This window comes from Nelumbo nucifera, chromosome 1 (genome assembly GCF_055504915.1).
Source record: "Nelumbo nucifera cultivar China Antique chromosome 1, China Antique-T2T, whole genome shotgun sequence".
Lineage (NCBI taxonomy): Eukaryota > Viridiplantae > Streptophyta > Magnoliopsida > Proteales > Nelumbonaceae > Nelumbo > Nelumbo nucifera.
Window position 1 is genome coordinate 208,914,659 of NC_142649.1, and position 17,896 is coordinate 208,932,554.

The window sequence follows — 17,896 nt, forward strand, 5'->3', positions numbered from 1 at the left end:
AAAACTTAGCTTTTTGTAGCATTTCCCACAAACGGTGCCAATTGATGGATCAATTTTTGGTGATGTATCAATGTTTTGTGCTAAGTACATCGTCATTTGGTCTGCTTCCAAGTGGCCGATGACTTAGAGGCCGAAGTTAACTTCTGCTGGATGAGGACCTGGATGTCGAGCTGACCAGGCCGAGCTGGGAGCAGATTAGGTGCCGAGTTAATTGGGCCTAGCTGGGCAGGTTAGGTGTCGAACTAACTGGGCCGAGCTAGGCAAGTTAGGTGATGAGCTGACTGGGCCGAGTTAGGCAGGTTAAGTGACGAGCTGACCAGAGGGCCGAGCTGCCTATTAGTTGCCGAGCTGACCAGAGTGTCGAGATGCCTGGTGGCGAGCTGGATTGATTGTTGAGTTTCGTAGTTCTTTAGAGACCTGCAAGGAATCAATGTCAGAGGCCCTAGGGTGGCTAACCCGGCGAGGTCGCTCTGATGCTTAAGTCAGTACTCTCATAGTAGACTGCGAGCTAAAAATCACAAAGTATGAGAGCTAGAATATGCTTACTTTCCCCCCTATGCCATTGGGGTTGGTGCCTTTATATAGGCATAGTTTGGCGTGGGGTTAACGCACTGCATCCGAGATTTCCGAGAAGTCATCTAAGTGGTCCGAGATTCCCTGAGGTAACCGCCATGCACGTTGACCACCCTTTGGATCGTTTGGCACGTCAGCCAAATTCTAAGGATCGTGGGAGTGTTAGGATATGCATGCCAAATTTGTCGCTTGTGCCAAGCCGCTAGGTCGGCGCCTGTGACACGCCGTCAGGCCGCCAGTTCACGCCTGTGCCAAGCCGCTAGGTCGACACCTGGGCCAGGCCGCCAGTTTGCGCCTGTGCTAGGCCGCCAAGTGGGATACCATCAACTTGGCTAAAGCAAGTTGTTGCCTAAGTAATTTCGGGTATCACCTAATTGTTCCGAGGCACCATATGTCACAATATCATTGGAGGGCCAAATCCGCCATCATCACAAACAATATTTTCTTTTAAACCAAAGACAACCTAAATGTATCCAAATTAAAACCATGTTACGAGGGATCCGCAAATATACAACAGAAAAGAAAAGAAGAAACAAAAAGGTGCAATAAAATGTAGATAAAATGGTTCAAAGTATCGATATTGCAGTGTTTTGATGAATAGAAATTATTATTTTTATGACATCTGTTACATCAAATATAATTGTTTTAAAAAGATGAAAAATCTTATAAGGCTTTATATTAAAATATACATCGATAGTTTGAACCTTTCATTTCATTAGATGTTCATATACACTCAAAAAATCTTTAACAAACAAACGACTTTTCTTCTTTTGGACCTTCCCTCACAAACGTACTAACACACGGTGATGATCATAGGAATGCCCATTTCCACTTTGTCATGGTGCAATTTGGCCTAAGGAAGGGAGAAAGTGATGTCTAATCACCATCCAGTAGCAACCTTTCCTTTTTCTAACTCAAGTTGTTCTATAAAGAGCTCGCAACAAGGGACCACTGTCCACGCAGCTCATTGCAATAGCTAAAAGCTAGAATTTCAAGTCAGTGATGATGAAATTTCAAAATTCCTTGAATGTAGACACAACATGCATGTGTCTATGACAAAATCATGGTTGCTAAATTAAATGTGGTAATCATATATGATATGCCTAGTGATGAAGGGCGATTTGGCCCGATGTAGTAATAGGGGATACGTGAATATGACCTGACTAATACATAACAACTCAATCTGACATATCAAGACCCCAACAGATCGGACTCGGATAATCAAACCACCTCGGCATGGGTTATCTCAGTACAAGGTCACATCAGGACCACCTCGGTCCCAAGGCACTTCGGGGTTGAACCCAGTTCGGGGCTTAAAGACATCAGCTCGGGGATACCGACATGCCACTACGTGGTGATCCCAAAAACCCCTCCAACGGATCCCGAGCCTCACGGGATCACGCCGCGTAACAGCTAGCATTATCTCCCCGACCGATTCGGCCGGAAGTGATGAATTGGAAACGGGTCCAATCGTGACGAAAATCCCAGAACTTATTCGCGAAACCCACGAGGACTCTTCTATATAAAGGCTCCAACCCCGAGGGCACAAGGTACGCGTGATTTCTATGCACTCTAGCTCTCTACATTCTTAAGTTATTTCAGCTCGCAACAAGTATACTAATTTAAGCATCGGAGCGACCTCGCCGGGTTAGTAACCCTGTGTTCTCTGATCCTACTCTTACAGATTCAACTTAGTTCGTCGTCCGCCTGGAAACCAGATCACCTCCAGCAGGGAGCAGCGAGATCGCGCAACATCACCTAGAAATCAATAGAGGAGGCTTCTGGTTAAGTTTATTAATTTATTGCTGAACATCAACGTTCAAAATATCGTTATGTATTACCTATATTGATTGATATGTATCATATTTGAGTCTTTTTTATATGTCCTATATGAGGTGTTTTGAATTGGCGAATGGTTCAAGGGATAGACCGGCCTTAGACCAGCCTCTCTGAATTAGATTCAGAAAAAAAAATAAAAGAAAATAATATCGATACAGGCCGATACTATATCACCCTTATCAATATTTTAAACCTTGCTGAACATCTCAGTTAAAATTTGAAGACCCCACCGGAAACACACTTCCCCAAACTTCTTCGCTTATCAAGAAAAACGGGAAAGAAAAGAAACTTGTGCTCGTTGTGTATCAAACTGCTTTCATCATAAGTTGATAACCAAGGGCATGCCTGAAAACGACCTCAAGCTTGAAGAGTCGTTCTAGGTTAAAAAAAAAAATTGAAGAAGTAAAGAAAAGAAGGCCTCCCAAGTCTACATTTGGCTTTTTTCAAAAAAATCTGGTTGATTATTATGGCGTTGGATCAGCTCTGAAATGTACCTGCAAAACCTAACGAATGTCGGGCCGGGCAATAACAATTATATATATATAGTCTTGTATTGGTTGTAACACCTTATCACGGAGTTGTTATTGTTCTTCTCAATCTTTTCAAAACCGGATCGTACTGAAAAAATTGGGAATCGGTCTTTGATCGGTTTCGTTTTACCGTAGAATTGTTTTTTTTTTTTACCAAAAATCGTTGATTTAGCCAATAAATCATTAATCCGAGTGGTCGAACTGTTTAAATCATTGACCTAAACAATAATTTTTGGCCGTTTTAAATTTTTAATTTTTTTTACTTTTTTTTTCTGAATGAGCCATCTATTCATTTCAAACGATCAAACCATTTGACCCAAAAACTGAACCCTAAACGATTCATTATCTGATTTGATTTTAAAAACCTTGATTCTTCTATTCACCTGCTACTGATCCTTCAGTTTATGGATTTTTCTGGATTCGCCGGTGCTTGCAAAATGGTGTGCCATTCAACTCTTATTGATATTCAAAATTCGACGGCCATAGGGCTGATCTGCATGGAGTTGCTATTTACTTGGTCTGTAGTGTTTTTTTGAACATCTTTGGGATTAAAAAAAGAAAAGAAAAACAGGGTAATTACTTGTAAATTTGGAGAGATCCGAGCGAATATCTCAGCTATTGGGTCTAGCTAGGTTAGCCAATGCCCAATGGTCACTTGTCAAACACATTTTCCATGTTGATGTCTTTCTTTCATTCTATGTTTGTTTCTCTTTTTTGTTGTTTTGTACATTTAGAAAAAGCATGGGTGTTTCCGGTGGGGTCTATAATATGATATCACTCGATATCAGCATCCGTAAGTAGTTTTTGTTCCTACTTCTAGACAAGCCTATATAGAATTCAACAGGTAGACTTGGGATCAAATGCTGTTGCAATTAGGGTTTGGGGGGTTTTAGGTAGCAACGGGATTCTACGAAAACAAAAACTCTGTACACATATTTTAGAAATATGGAAATTTATATGGTGTTTGGAAGTGTGAACGTTTTTTGGGATCGATTTTCAAGAAAAAATGTTCATACATCTAAAATTCATTTTTCACAAAAAAACCTATGCTGCTTGGTAAAGTGATTTTCATTATTGTTTTTCATGTATATGCTGACAGACACATTGATGAAGTCCTGATATTGTTTTTCAGTTCACTGATGCATCGATGAAGTCCTGATTTTCGAGACATGCCCGATTTTTTTATAATCGGCTGAACCAAACAATGTGACACATAGGCATTTATTGAAACGCCTATGTAGATCCGACGTGGTACAATTTTTTTAAAAAATGACCATGGCTCCAAACATAGACAAAGCTTTTGCTTGCAGTATTAGCATTGTGCCGACTGCTAAGACACCCTTTTGTGCCAATCCCTACCATTATATGGTGCTCTATGTATAACATAGATGCTTTTGTTTTCATTTTCCATTTGTATTTTTTCAATCTCACTCACAGGTGGTGCTCAATGCTTTTGTTTTATTTTTCATTAGTATTTTACCGATCTCACTTTTAGGTGGTGCTCTATAATATGATTGCTTTTGTTTTCATTTTTCATTTGTATATTTTATTAATCTCACTCTTAGGTGGTGCTCTATAATACATATGATTGCTTTTGTTTTCATTTTTCATTTGTATTTTACCAATTTACTCTTAGGTGGTGCACTATGATGTGATTGCTTTTGTTTTCATTTTTCATTTGTATTTTACTAATTTACTCTTAGGTGGTGCTCTATAATATAAAAGCTCTTATTTTCACAATTTATGTGTATTTTAAAATTTCTACATTGCCAAATAAGTTGAAATGCATCTTTAAACTGTTTTATTATGTTTTTTTTTTAAGAAAAACCAAGTTCATCTCATATTAGAAAGCAATTCATATTTTGTGACCACCAAAGGATGGATTTTTGTAACAGAAATAAATTTTGAAATAAAGATATTATTATTATGATTTATAAAAAAGCAGGACATCGAATCAGTAGATGAAAACATGTTCTTAAATCTAAAATTCAGGAATACTATGCAAACACACCCCTTCCGATAACTGTCTTAACACAAAGTGCTGATAATTTAAAGCTTTTCAAATCTCATTTTTTGCCCATGAAAACCTTTATTGGGATAAAGCTTTGTTGAATTACTTCAAAACAGATGATCCACTTTATTTAAGTGGGTTTCATTGTTCATTTCATTGATTGAATAACAAAGTCCAAGTTGGGATTGAGCTTAAATCTACTCTCTTGGAAGAAACCCCATACTCGGATAGTTCGAAAGGCATGCAATTTTAGAGCGCTTCAAAGCAGCCGAACCACATAGACATCCTATAATCCATCTTTGGTGAAAAATATGGAAAGCCCAAATTGGTTGTTAGTCTGTCACATAAAGGGCTATCCACTTCAGCCTCTTTGTATAGTTTATTAGGAGCACACAACTGAAACAGCTTTCAACCCATATTTGCTATGTAGTAGCCCTGTGCCGAAACAAATAAATCAAAGCCTTTGATTTGCTGTCATGTCCCCACCTTGAATTATACGAGATGACTTCTTGGTGGTTCTGAATCTTGGGTTCAATCCTTCTAAATGAGCCCTACTAGTGTAGAATTCGGATTTGGTACTCACACTATCTTTACAATAACTGCAATCGTGGATTGGGACCATCTCCCCATAAATGAGAAAAAGAGTGGACGCTTACATTTTTTTTTTCCACTGCTTTAAATGGAAAAAGAGTGGATGTTTGATGGTCTACAAAGATAACCGTCACTGAAGTTTACTCACAGAGAAAGCTACCTCTATAATCTATATTGAATTAATGACAGGTGTTTTTAGAAACAAATAAGGCAACTTCCTCTGTGGCTTTTAGAGGCAATAATTTTTCAAAGAAAGCGCCTCTAAAAATATATAATTATTTTGTCTCTGAAAAGCGGCTTCTTGTAGAGTTGTAGTGCAAGAAAGAAAGGAAATTGGAAAGCTAAAGCCATTACCTCTCTATAATCTATATAATTATTTCCCGCAACCCACTACAGTGAGAAACCATAAAGACTCCGTGGATGTAACAAAGTCCGTAGGGCCACATTAACAGTATGTCTATTCTAATTGCAACAAAACACATGTGCAACAAATCGTCTAAGAACGAGAGCTTCCAAGTTCTATCCTTCTTTGTACTCACCTGCTTTTCTTTCTTTTCAAGTTAATTAAAAAAGATTAAAAAAAAATCTGCTTGTCCATGTAGGGCTACTCACCCTTTATCCGCCCCCTTCACGGAAAGGAAGAAGTGGGGACCCCGTGTGTCCACTGTCCACCCCTCTTCCTCTCCCACTTCCACAGACAAACCCTAATTTTAGTATAAGAACTAAGCATTGATGTTTGGTATTTGGTTTCTTTCGGTAAATTTTATTTTATTCTACATGTCTGTACTGTCTACTTGTTTAGAGTTTTAAACCTCATCTAATGTAAAAGACCCCTTTGTCCTTGTCTTTTGTTCCATCTCGCTACTAAAGTAAACCTAACCCCTGTGTGTGTGCGCTTATGTTGGAGGACCTCGTAAAGCCATGCAGGCAACTGAATCTTGCCGAGGAAGCGGACGAACTCAGTACTCTCTGTCTCTCAGCAAGCCACAGTTGGCGCACTCTAGGGAAGCCGGCTGCCGAAACTGTGCCTAGATCGAGGCCATAGTGTGCACTACAGCAACCCTCACCTTGGTTAGAGCGGAAGGCCGCTATCAATCCCAGGAATGTCTTAAGATGCCGCTTCTGTATAACTCTTTGTTCTTCATTTTCTTTTGTCTCTAGAACCTATTTTACTTGTGGCAAACAGTAAATGGAAACAATTTGCGGCTAAAGTTCTTTAGTGCGTAAATAGAGACTCGAGTCATGGGGTTGAACCAAGGGAATTTATAACCATCAAAATCATATGAAAAAGAAAATAATACAATAAAACAAAAGTCTCGTTTCCTGAGCTGCTTTGGAGAAGCCATTAAATTAAAACAAGTTCCAATGGAAAGCCATGTATTTTGGCTGCAAGCTAGTTGGGCTTTCTAGGGTTTTCACCAAACATTACTTGTAAGCTGTCTGACTGTCCAGATAGGGCCCATCTTGCACGGGGAGAAGCTGCAGGGTCAAAGCCCTCCCAAACAGGGCACCAAAACCTGAAATCACTCTGCATAGCCAGCCATAGGAACCCAACATTGTTTATACACTTTGACAGAACGCAACGAGCAGATAATTAAACTAAACTGTTTTGGCATGGGCTGAACTGCTGAGTCACATTATGGGCAGGCCATGATGCTTGCTGACGGCCATTCTCCATTGTTGGTCCCGACCGTTCAGGGTCTTGGGAGAGGGGTGGAGTGGAGTGGATATGGACGTAACCTACTCTCATACTCCAATCCATGTTCTCACTCTTGTAAGCCCCAGATTTTATCATTTCAGGGCTGAGAAACAGTACCTTCTTACTTATTGGTACCACAATTATAGGCCCACAGTTACCAAACAAAACCTCTAGTCTAAATTTTTTATTATTCTGTCTAATCCAGCTGAATCAGTTGTAGACTGATAAATGGTAGCCAACAAGGGGATTCATTGATATTTTGTGCCAGTGGTGACCTAATCCCCCCTTGAGATTCCGCCGAAGGCCGGCTGACCAAGAAGTTTTGCTCAGGAAGACAACAGCCTCCGGTCAATAGATAGCTACACTTGTTAATGTTTCAACCCAAGTATGTATATTTGACTAGGTGTGGGAGCATGACATAGTAACATGTGAAGGATGTCAAGGGCAAAATGGTCAAACAACTGATCAAGTTAATTTAATCTGTATGGAGTATGGACCATTGAGACTCGTCAAAGTTTGCTTGCTGGAAATAGCAATAACCTCGTTTGCCCATCACCCACCCTTCCCTTTCTCTTCCTCCTAACGTTTCAATTCAACCTTTTCCAAACTTCAAACGTTGAAAGAATGAAACCTCTCTTCTCTTACTGTCTTACATTCATACATACACAAACACCACGTACCATCCAATCCAATATATTTTATAGAAGCACAAGACCAACATAATTCAGCCATGGGCCCAAAAATGGGGTCCTAATTGTCAGACTAATTAATAAGATTATAAGAGTCAAAGAGTAAGCTTGTCAAAAAGCTAAAGCCCAACAACCCCTTACACGCCACAAACTATAATTAGCCATTAAAAATTAATAAATAATAACCACTTCTTAGAAAGCCAGTTTTAACACTGTATGTCGCCTTCTTTCAGAACTTCAGAATCTCTCTCTCTCTCACCCTGAAACTTTAAAACTTATCCTCTAAGTCTAATATAATAAATCTCCTATACCGAATCATACTCTTGCATGTGGGATGATTCCTATTTCGGTATTTCCAATGTAGAACAGTATAGGCGCATTACCAATTTTAATTGGTAAAGTGCACTCCACAATGGGACCCGCATTTGCGGTAACCATCTGATGGCTGATCGCGACCAATACCTTCCGTCGTATCCCATAATTGATGGTATGATGGCAATGGAACAGATAGATCAACAGCCAACAGGATAAATGAATTAGTGATCTGATAATCCAAAAACCTAACTATGCATAGTCGTCATCACTTCTGTAAACGTGGCGCACATGCAAGTGATTTGATCTTCGGATTCAATCTGGGTGGATACTTTGGATACCACGTAGGAGTAGGATTGAAGCCAGCACGTAGTCAGGACGGTCAGTTCGTTAAGCGTTAAAAGGGCCTGAGGGTATCTTCGTCATTATACAGAAAATTAAGATAAATTAAAAATATAAATGATGAAAATAAATTAAGAAAAATAAGAAAAAAAAATCCAAACCTTTGTTAATGATGTATCGAAGAGGCGAAGAGAACATTTACAATCTGGAATCTCTCACCTTAATAACAAAAATTAAATTTTTTTATCAAAAAATTAACAAGAAGAAAATAAAGAAAATAAAACATACAGATATTTTCATGTTTATTTTCTTGATTTTCTTGATGATGATGAGCCTCAGCCCCTGCACAGCGGCGACCGTTCTTGAACAACCTTAGGCGTCTTATGATGCCGGAAAACCTTCATCGGGCTCGGGAAATACCAACCCTTAGCTTTCAATCTCTCATCACCGCCGGAACCAGCGCCGACGGAACGTGGGTAAAGAGAGAACCCAACGGACCTCGACCTCATCATCTTCTTCTTCATCTCGTCTTCTTGTGCAACTTGTTTGACTTCGTCCGGTTTCTTCGGCTTGTTACCCTTGAAAACCGACCAAAACGACGGCCTGCTCCGGGGCCCCGAGGGGGGAAGCCTGGCTGCTGAGTCATCCTTATCGTCCAGCCTTCGCCGGAGAAATGGAAAGGCGGCGGATCTTGACCGTCGGAAGGCGGGTTCACTGTCAATGAGATTTGACATGCGGCCGATGGCTCCGATCCCGTTGCTAGACTTGGATGACGAGCGAGAGAAGAACGACGAGGATGACGAGGAGGAAGAGGAAGAAGTAGGACAACAAGTGCAGGGGCGCACGTTGGCGCAGTCGGGGCAGAGACTGATGAGGCGGTCTCTGAGGCATACGGGGCAGACACCAGTAGTTCGACGCTTGGAAGGGTGCTTCCGACATTTCCAGACTTCTTCATCATCGATGAACATTGCCATTGTTGATTCCCTGGTTCTTCTTTCCTGTTCGCTATTCGTTATCTCCTCTGGCTTTGCTTCGTCTCTCCGTTCTTGATCTTGTCTGGGGTTGGGGGAGTGTTCTGGTCCTGTTTTCGTTGGCTGCAAGTGAAATGGTATTTTGGGAGGGTGGGCTTTTGTTTTGGGCTTTTAAATAGTCAGGCAGAGAGTTAACCAAGGTTAAGGACTTTTAACCGTGGTTGAGACTTGAGGGGGTTCTGGTTGATTGATCGCCGATTGGCAAGCGTTGGTTGTTAGCCGGAACAGAGCGTTTCGGCTTTAGAAATTAGAGTCGTTGGGCATGGGCTCAAATAAAACGACATGGATATTCTTTAGATTTTCGAAAATACCACGCGGAGTCCAAGCGGTTTACTTGTGAGCAAATGAGCAATGCTCGCATCACGGGGTTAGGGATTTAGGAGGTCCGTAACCAGGTACACGGGTACACGGAGAGTTCTTTCTATACGAATACAAATACGGGGTTGAGGAGGTATAAAATTTTGTCGTTTTGTAATGGAAGGCCTCCGTGCCTCCGTGGCGCTAGCATGGTCTTTTCACAATTTTTTATTCTTCAACAGTTAAACTTTTTTGTAATTGGAGTTGGTCACAATAAGGTTAGCAGGAAAGGTTAGACTTTAATCAATCAGAATTGGTATGCGTGATAGTCCAATTTAACGGAAATTTCTTATTAAACAAATGAACCCCGTTGTTGAATTTCAATCTTTAGGTTACGCGGGGTTGTTGACATAGCCAACTAGCCAAGTATGTTTAAGTCATGGTCATATCCCGAAAAAATATAGAGAATAATTTGAATTTTTTTTGCCACGTGGCAAATTGAATTGGGTAAAGCCGTGATAGGCGTAGACAATTAATTAGTCATCCATCTTTGCTCTGGTCCTCCTGCTGTTAATTAGTCGATGAGTCATCCCTCTTGTCTCTGGTTTTTTGCCACGTGGCAAATTGATTTTGTGTAAAACCGAGATAGGCGTGGTCCATTAGTCATCCTTCTTGGCTCTGGTCCCCTTGGCCTAGGGATTTCTTTTTTGGCCCTAGTCAAGCCTGGCGTTGCAGTTAATTTACTTCTAATTTCTCCCTTTTGTCAAACAAGAAAAAAAAAAAAAGGGAACACCACTTCAGTTTTTTGCCATCTGATCAACAAATGAGCCTCTTTAAATGCAGCCTGAAGCCCAAATATCTTGCCACGTGTTGCAGGCCAGATGATCAATGAACTGGTCCCCCAAAATGAATTGATCTTCCATTCCATGATATCAGCTCCAACAGATCATTAAACCCATATCCATTTCTACGGTAGGTAAAGGATGTCTTAGATCCTACACTTCTCTGAATATCAATATTTTTATGACGATCAAATGCTTAATATTCTTCTTTTATTTAGGGGGACCCCAGACTCATGACGCTCCTCGCGTCCAACAAATTACAAGCCACCCCCCCCCCCCCCTCTCTCTCTCTCTCTTTCTCTCTCCCTTCTTTAAGTGTCCAAATATGTCTCATCAGGAAACATGAATTACTTTTTCACCAGACAAGAAAAAGAAAGAAGCTCAAAAAGGTAGCTTTGATGAGATAAAAGGTAATAGAAAGTTACATAGAAAATGAATAGTGTAGTGTTTGGGCCAACTTAATAATTGACATAAAGTTGGTGTCGAAAAGTAAGGTACAGAGGGTATCACGAAATCAGAATTCACAAATAAATAAGAACCCACGAAAGTGAGACTACCCGTATGCTTCTACAACTATTCACATAATTGGGGAACACCATCATTGCCCACGGCTCACTGCCACTCGTTGAGGGGTTTAGAAGCTGCTTCAGGACTGTATCCTGTGGCTGTGGGAGTGTGGCCGTGTGGGGTGTCCTAATTTAAATTCTCATTCTTCACTGCCTAAAGCATTAACAAAAGAATAATATAGAAATGAGGCTTTCCTTTTACAGTGTAGAAGCATAAACGCTGTCATCTATGATTGAGTTGCTAAGGATGTCTGAGGGTGAGAACAAAGTAGAGTCTAGAGTGTGGGTTTGTTTCAGACAATGAGAATAAGCCTATCTGTAATGTATGCAAATTTGAGCTTTCAAGGGAAAAATACGGTAATGTTTTGTGGTTCAGAAACTGCTTTCTTGTAAATTGTTTTGGATCGTTGGATGATGGGTCCTTTGTTTTGTCCAATTATTAACGACCGCTTCAATCAGTCAATCAACTAATCCATCAATCGTTTTCCTTCATTTGTGTTGATGATCCTAAAAAAAAAAAAGCTGAAAGGTTAAAGAACCTCACTCTTGAGTAGGGGCCATCCACTTTAGTAAACGTGTCCATCATGATTCTTTGATCATGTAAGCAGATTATCTTGGATCATGTAAAACCAGAACCATAGTACAGCACAAAAACAAGGGATCAGCCAACCACAAACACAGCCAAGTCAAGAACTAAAGTGGTTTGGTAACAGGCAACCGCTTAGAAAATTTTATCACTATGTCAACTAAAATTACTACCCTGGAAAAATGACCAAAATACCCCCAGTGCAGACGTTGTATCTCACTTGTCGTCTATATTCAAATATATGTGATACAGGAAATATCCAAAATACCCCTGTGTGAGCAATATTGTATTTGTACACTTCAAAGAACCGACCCACTTGTCGCCTACCTACCAGCTCACAGAATTCCCCCACTTGTCTCCCTAGGAAGCGTACATTTCACCCTTAGGGCCGTGTTTGGTAAGAACGTAAATACAGTACCCCAAGTGTTCAGGTTCGGTTTTACCGTTATTTGGTAAGAGGAATAGAATCATATTTTGCACTCAAAGTTCACCAATATAATATAGATAAATTACTTTTTGTATAAATTTGCATTTACATGTATATACATTATTATGGAAAACTATCTAAAACTTACCATGAGTTTTTAGCATTTCTCTTAAATTCACTACAACTTTTCAAAATGTCTAAAACTCACCATGTCATTAAATTGATGTTAAACAAACTAACGGGTGTTAATATATTACCATTTTAATATTTAGACATGAAAAAGAAAAAGTTTAAAAAAAATATTTTCAAATATAAAATACAAAAAAACATAGAAATTACAAAAAATATAAAAAATTATAGAGATTGCAAAGAAAATAAAAAATTATTTTCAAATTATAGAAACTATAGAAATTGAAAAACAAAATCAGAAGTATGTGTTTGGTTCCGTTTATGTTTATTAAATAAACGTTTGTACTTTATTTGCTGGTAAAACCGAGAAGTACAATAATTGCAGCCATTTATGACAACTAGGTGCAATTAGGCGCTACTTCAACGTAATATTGAATAAACGCCTGACCATTTGTGGAAGCTTCAAAAAACAACTTCTACAAACGGCTGGCATGCACAAAAACCAAAGTTCACTTTTTACATTTTCGATGTATGCATAAGTGCAAGAGAGAGAAAATGCTGAGATGGCGCCTATGTGGCACCATTAATAAACGTAAATGGAACCAAACACTCAAAATAAAAATTGTAGAAAAGACACCAAAAATTATAGAAAAACACAAAAATTGCAAATAAATAAAAAAATACAGGAAAGTTTATAGATTGTTGAAAATAGAAAAAATGTAAAAAAACAGAAATTATAAAAAATATTGGAAATTATAACAAAACACTAAAAATAAAAAAAAATCAAGAAATTGAAAATTGAAAAGACCATTTTTCCTCTAACTCATCATTCAAGGGTAATTTAATCATAAAAATTGTTATTTATGCTGACATGAACACCTCTGTTAAGAATCATTAACAGTGCACTAATCAAAAATGAGTTTTAGAAAATAAAAACTTTATGAGTTTTTAAATATTTTGAAAAGTTGTGGTGAGTTTAATAAATATGGCTTTTGCACCTTACCAAACGCAGCTCAGAGTACAACGGGCACCTACATATGATAGATGATGACTGATGATGAGTTGTAGTAGTTTGGTGCAGTGCCAAGTTTAGAAACATTTGAACAAGACGTAATTAACAGTGCTACTTTTTGAATACTTGTTGGATCTCTTGATGGGACAAGATTTTAAATAAAAAACAATGAGTCGAAGTACCATAGCCCAGCTAAGTGCATTAAACTATCAAACTCTAGTCCAGCCAACCTAGATTTTGTAGCTGAATATTTCCAAAAAAACAAGCCTAAGGATTCTACTCAACTTTCAAGAGTCAAGACCATTCATTTCAATGATGGTAAATTAGCATAGCTTGTTTATCATGAATGACATCAGAATCTGCAAACTTATTATAACTAGTTTCCAATAGTACTAATGAGCAATGTTATGAACCACTTGGACACTGGAGGCTCCTAGAGCTAGAGGCCGCCTGGGTTCAATCTATTTCAGCCCTCACAAGCTAGAACTAGAACTAGAACTAGAAGCCTATACTTGACCAGCTAGTGATAGTCAGAATGCTTCACACAACTATGATGGATATATATATATATCCTACTTGTGCAAATCAGTTTGATCGGATTGTGAGACCAGCTGCACCCATGTACCCAACAACTAGGTAATGAGGTGTAGGCAGTTCAGAAGAGGTCAGAGAAACGCTTTAGGAGGTGATTTCGTCAGAAGGCAGCTCGTCGTATGTTGCGCTTAACACGGGCAACCTTGTCATTTTCAACTTGGTAACGATACAGAATGCCAAATCTCAGTTTGTTTTGAGGGTAAATAACTGATCTGCTATTACTCATTTTACCATTCAATGTAGTGACAGTGTGAAACTTTACCCTGCCCGTGATTACTTTTACTTCACCTGTCAGCTATTCAATATTCTTGAATCTTGATTACTAATTAACATTTCGTTTACTCTGTTAATTACATTCATCATCACTAGAAACAGTGCACATGTTTCAATAAGGAGCACTGCAGATGTTTTTGAATGAAGTAATATTTGGTCATGCATTATTGGCTGAAGTGCTACATCAGATCAGAGGGACTAGCTAGTTTTATTTTCCAGGACAAGGCTACAGAAAAGGGTTCTAAATAAAATTCCCTGCAGAGGAATGAACCAATTTAGTCACCATGGTTTCTTGCTGCATGCCCATTATAAGAGGGCTTGTATTCCAATCATCAATAGGCATCTCTTAGTCTTTGGCCAGATATCTTTTTCTTTTCTTTGCAGGGATCCGCTGTTGAAGATTCAGCAGTAAAAACAAAGTGGATGAAGTGCCGTGATTTCCATAGCAAGGATCTGCTGCTTGTTGTCTTAGGCCAAACATCAAACATGTGATTGTAATAAGATGCTAATTCCTCTCATAGGTTAAGATTGGTGGATCCCATTCTTTGAGCACAGTACACATACATGTGATAAACAAACATAAGACGGGAACAAACGCATCTACATGTCTGCTGGGCTGGGCTTCATCTTAGGGCTGCTTAAATAAATGGGCCTAATGCGTGCCAATCTCTCTCTCTCTCTACCTATTGTATTACTATAAGGCATAAGCTATCTTACACTTGTGTACCATGGATTCGTGTTTATTATCTCTAGTCTAATCTTCGTTGGGTGGGCCTACATTTGTGATTGGGCTTGCAGATGCTCCCTGCCGACAAGGTTGCATTGACCTACAAATTGAAGTATTGAGCAGCTTAGGATTCGTCAATGTCATCGAATTCATCACTGGCTCTGTTCACGATCTATCACATCCTATGAAAACATCATGAAGAACGCATATCCTTTGTTTTCCGTCCCACATAAATAATAAATAATATTTCAAAATTTTATAATTGAGTAATCTCATGTTATCGTGTATCCCCACTTGATTTGCGACAAAGATATGTGGTGTCATGATAAAAATCAGTACCCTACGATCACACATTATCGTCAGGAGTGAGGACACAATGCGTCAAACAAACTGTGTCTGCCCTTTCCGCTAAGGACGAGCAAATCGCAGCCACACATACACGTTGTGGCGTTGAGGTAAAACCCCTGCTACTCATTGTTTAGTCATTTCCTTGCGACTTAAGCGAGGGGAAGAGATGGGGGGTGGGGGGGGGGGGGGTGTTGCCATCAATCTTTTCTCTTGTCCGTGTTAGACACAGTCTAGTTAAGGGCTTAGATAATGTAGGAAAATGAGCTTTGAAGGAACTCCCTGGTCTTTTTTGGGGGGGGACCACTTAGATCCTAAATCTTTGAGATGCTAGCGCCATGGCCCATGGGAGATGGCCTCTTGGACTGACCATGAACTCATAGACCATATCCCTCAACTGTATGGACATCATGACAAGTCCTAATTAGTAATTACTAGAGAGGTTAATTAAACCCTTGGTCATTGAAAAACTAGAGAGGCTCCCTTTCTTGAAATAGAGGGTTGGATAAGTATATAGAAGTCCCGTCTCCGGTGTAGTCCAGTTTTCAGAACATTGGTTTAGGTTTGGAAATTAAAGCTTAACGCAATCAAACTCAAGTACTCAACCAAGGATTTTTGATCTGACATATGAGGGCAAAAGGATTAATGGGTGAGGGTGAGGTGGATGGTTCTCTCAAGTCTCATTCATGTGAGGCTCCATTATACTGTATGTTTTGTTAGCTTTTTGACTGAAATGGAAAAAGCGACTTCTCTTTTAGCATGGGGCAAGAGGTTCCTTAAGTTGAAATTTTGCATGTTTGAACAGATTTTTTTTCTTTTTCTTTTTGATAAAATGTTTGAACAGAATCTGGGGACATTATATTATAGCGTTGGACCTCTTTGGTATCATGATAGTAATATTGTGATATTGTTTCTGGCCAGATAACTGGATCGGCATCTTTGACAGCACCGATATCTCTCTCTTCATATGTCCGTGCGAACTCAACCCATCAACTCAATATCTGGCTGCCCGAAGATAAATTAGCCTTTGAGTTGGGCTCAATTAGGTTCCAATTTTCTTCCAGGTTAATAACAATAAAGAAATAAGGGTCCGATTGGTTCATACTTTCAATTGGAATCACAAATAAAATCGAAATTCCTTGGAATTGTAATGAGAATGGTTTATTCTCATAGTCTGTTTGATTCAGACCAGAATCAAAATGGGAATCGAAATTAACTGAGATACGATTTTGATGAGGGCAGATTTGACCCTACAATGACATCATGACGCATGGCATCTCGGAATAACTGGATGACACCCAGAACCACCTATGCGACAACTTGCCTTAGCCAAAATGATGGAGTCCCAGCTAGCGATCTGGCACTGTCGCAGACCAGGCGACCTGCCCCTGGCGTAGACATGGCGACCTATCCCTGGTGCCGACCTGGTGACCTGCCTCTAGCTTGACCTGTCGACCTGCCTCTAGCGCTGACCTAGCGACCTACCTCTAAAGCCGACCCAGCGACCTGCCCCTAGTGCCAACCTGGTGACCTGCCCCTGGTGCCGACCTAGCGACCTGCCTCTAGTGCCGACCTTGCGACCTACGAGATGTGCTCGCCGTCGATTTCAGCATGCATCCCATCACTCCCAGGTCTCTCGGAAGTCAGCTCTCACACCGAATGTTTTGGGAGAAACCGAGTAAGGCGCAAAGATTGGCCTACGTGCACGACTACCTCCGAGGACTTTGGAGCAGTTAGGCACGTCTTCCTGGAGATCCCAGACGTGTTGCGTGATGCTCACGCCAAACAATGCCTATATAAAGGCCTTACCTCCAACTCCAAGGGGAGAGGCCCAATTTAGTTCTGCCAGCTCTCCAGCTCTCTCACATTTAGCTATCTTAAAATCTCTGATTCGCTAACTTAAGCATCGAAGTGCCCACCCTGGGTAAAGCAACCCGGTCACTCTCACACTATGTCCTTGCGGTTCGCATCAGAGCCACCCCTCCAGCTCGTCACTACTCAGCTAGACATCAAAGCCACCTCTCCAGCTCGTCACCATTCAGCTAGGCGTCAGAGCCACCTCTCCAGTTCGTCACCATTCAGCTAGGTGTCCAAGCCACCTTCCAGGTAGAAACCATTCAGCCAGGCATCCAAGCCACATTCCTAGTAGGGATTATTCAGCCAGGATCCGAGTCACCTGCCAGCTGGGAGCTACCGAAATGCGCTTCATTGATTGGCACCATCGGTGGGAAATGCTACAAGAAGCCAAGTTCTCACCTTCTAAAAGGCTAAGTCCTCTTCTTCCAAAAAGCTAAGATCTCACCTTTTAGAAACTAAAGTTCTCTTTCTAATTTCCATTTTTTATGAACTCAAAGGCACTTTTGAGCAGCTTCAACACCCAGAACGAATACCGATTACTGGGGGGCAAAAACATCTATGATGAACCTAGAGAACTCCCTTGTAACAAGTAGACAAATTCAGGCCAAACTCAGCATCCCCAGT

The 17,896-nt window shown here is 40.2% G+C and overlaps 1 protein-coding gene across 2 annotated transcripts; it reads right to left on the reverse strand.

The window, feature by feature from the left end:
- Positions 1–6,791: 6,791 nt before the first annotated feature.
- LOC104585616 (DUF740 family protein) lies at positions 6,792–9,812 on the reverse strand. 2 transcript variants are annotated; one of them, XM_010242551.3, is made up of 2 exons: positions 8,748–9,812; positions 6,792–8,651 (listed from the first exon to the last, which is right to left on the reverse strand). In XM_010242551.3, exon 1 carries the CDS (start codon positions 9,558–9,560, stop codon positions 8,922–8,924), a length of 639 nt encoding a protein of 212 aa, XP_010240853.1. In that variant the 5' UTR covers positions 9,561–9,812; the 3' UTR covers positions 6,792–8,651; positions 8,748–8,921. The 2 variants fall into 2 exon arrangements, with proteins under 2 accessions (XP_010240853.1, XP_088752156.1); XM_088896030.1 differs by having other exon boundaries at positions 6,792–8,661.
- Between the last annotated feature and the right edge of the window lie 8,084 nt (positions 9,813–17,896).

Coding starts and splice junctions, on each gene's coding strand:
- LOC104585616 (XM_010242551.3), bottom strand. CDS start 9,560: ATGGCAATGTTCATCGATGATGAAGAAGTCTGGAAATGTCGGAAGCAC.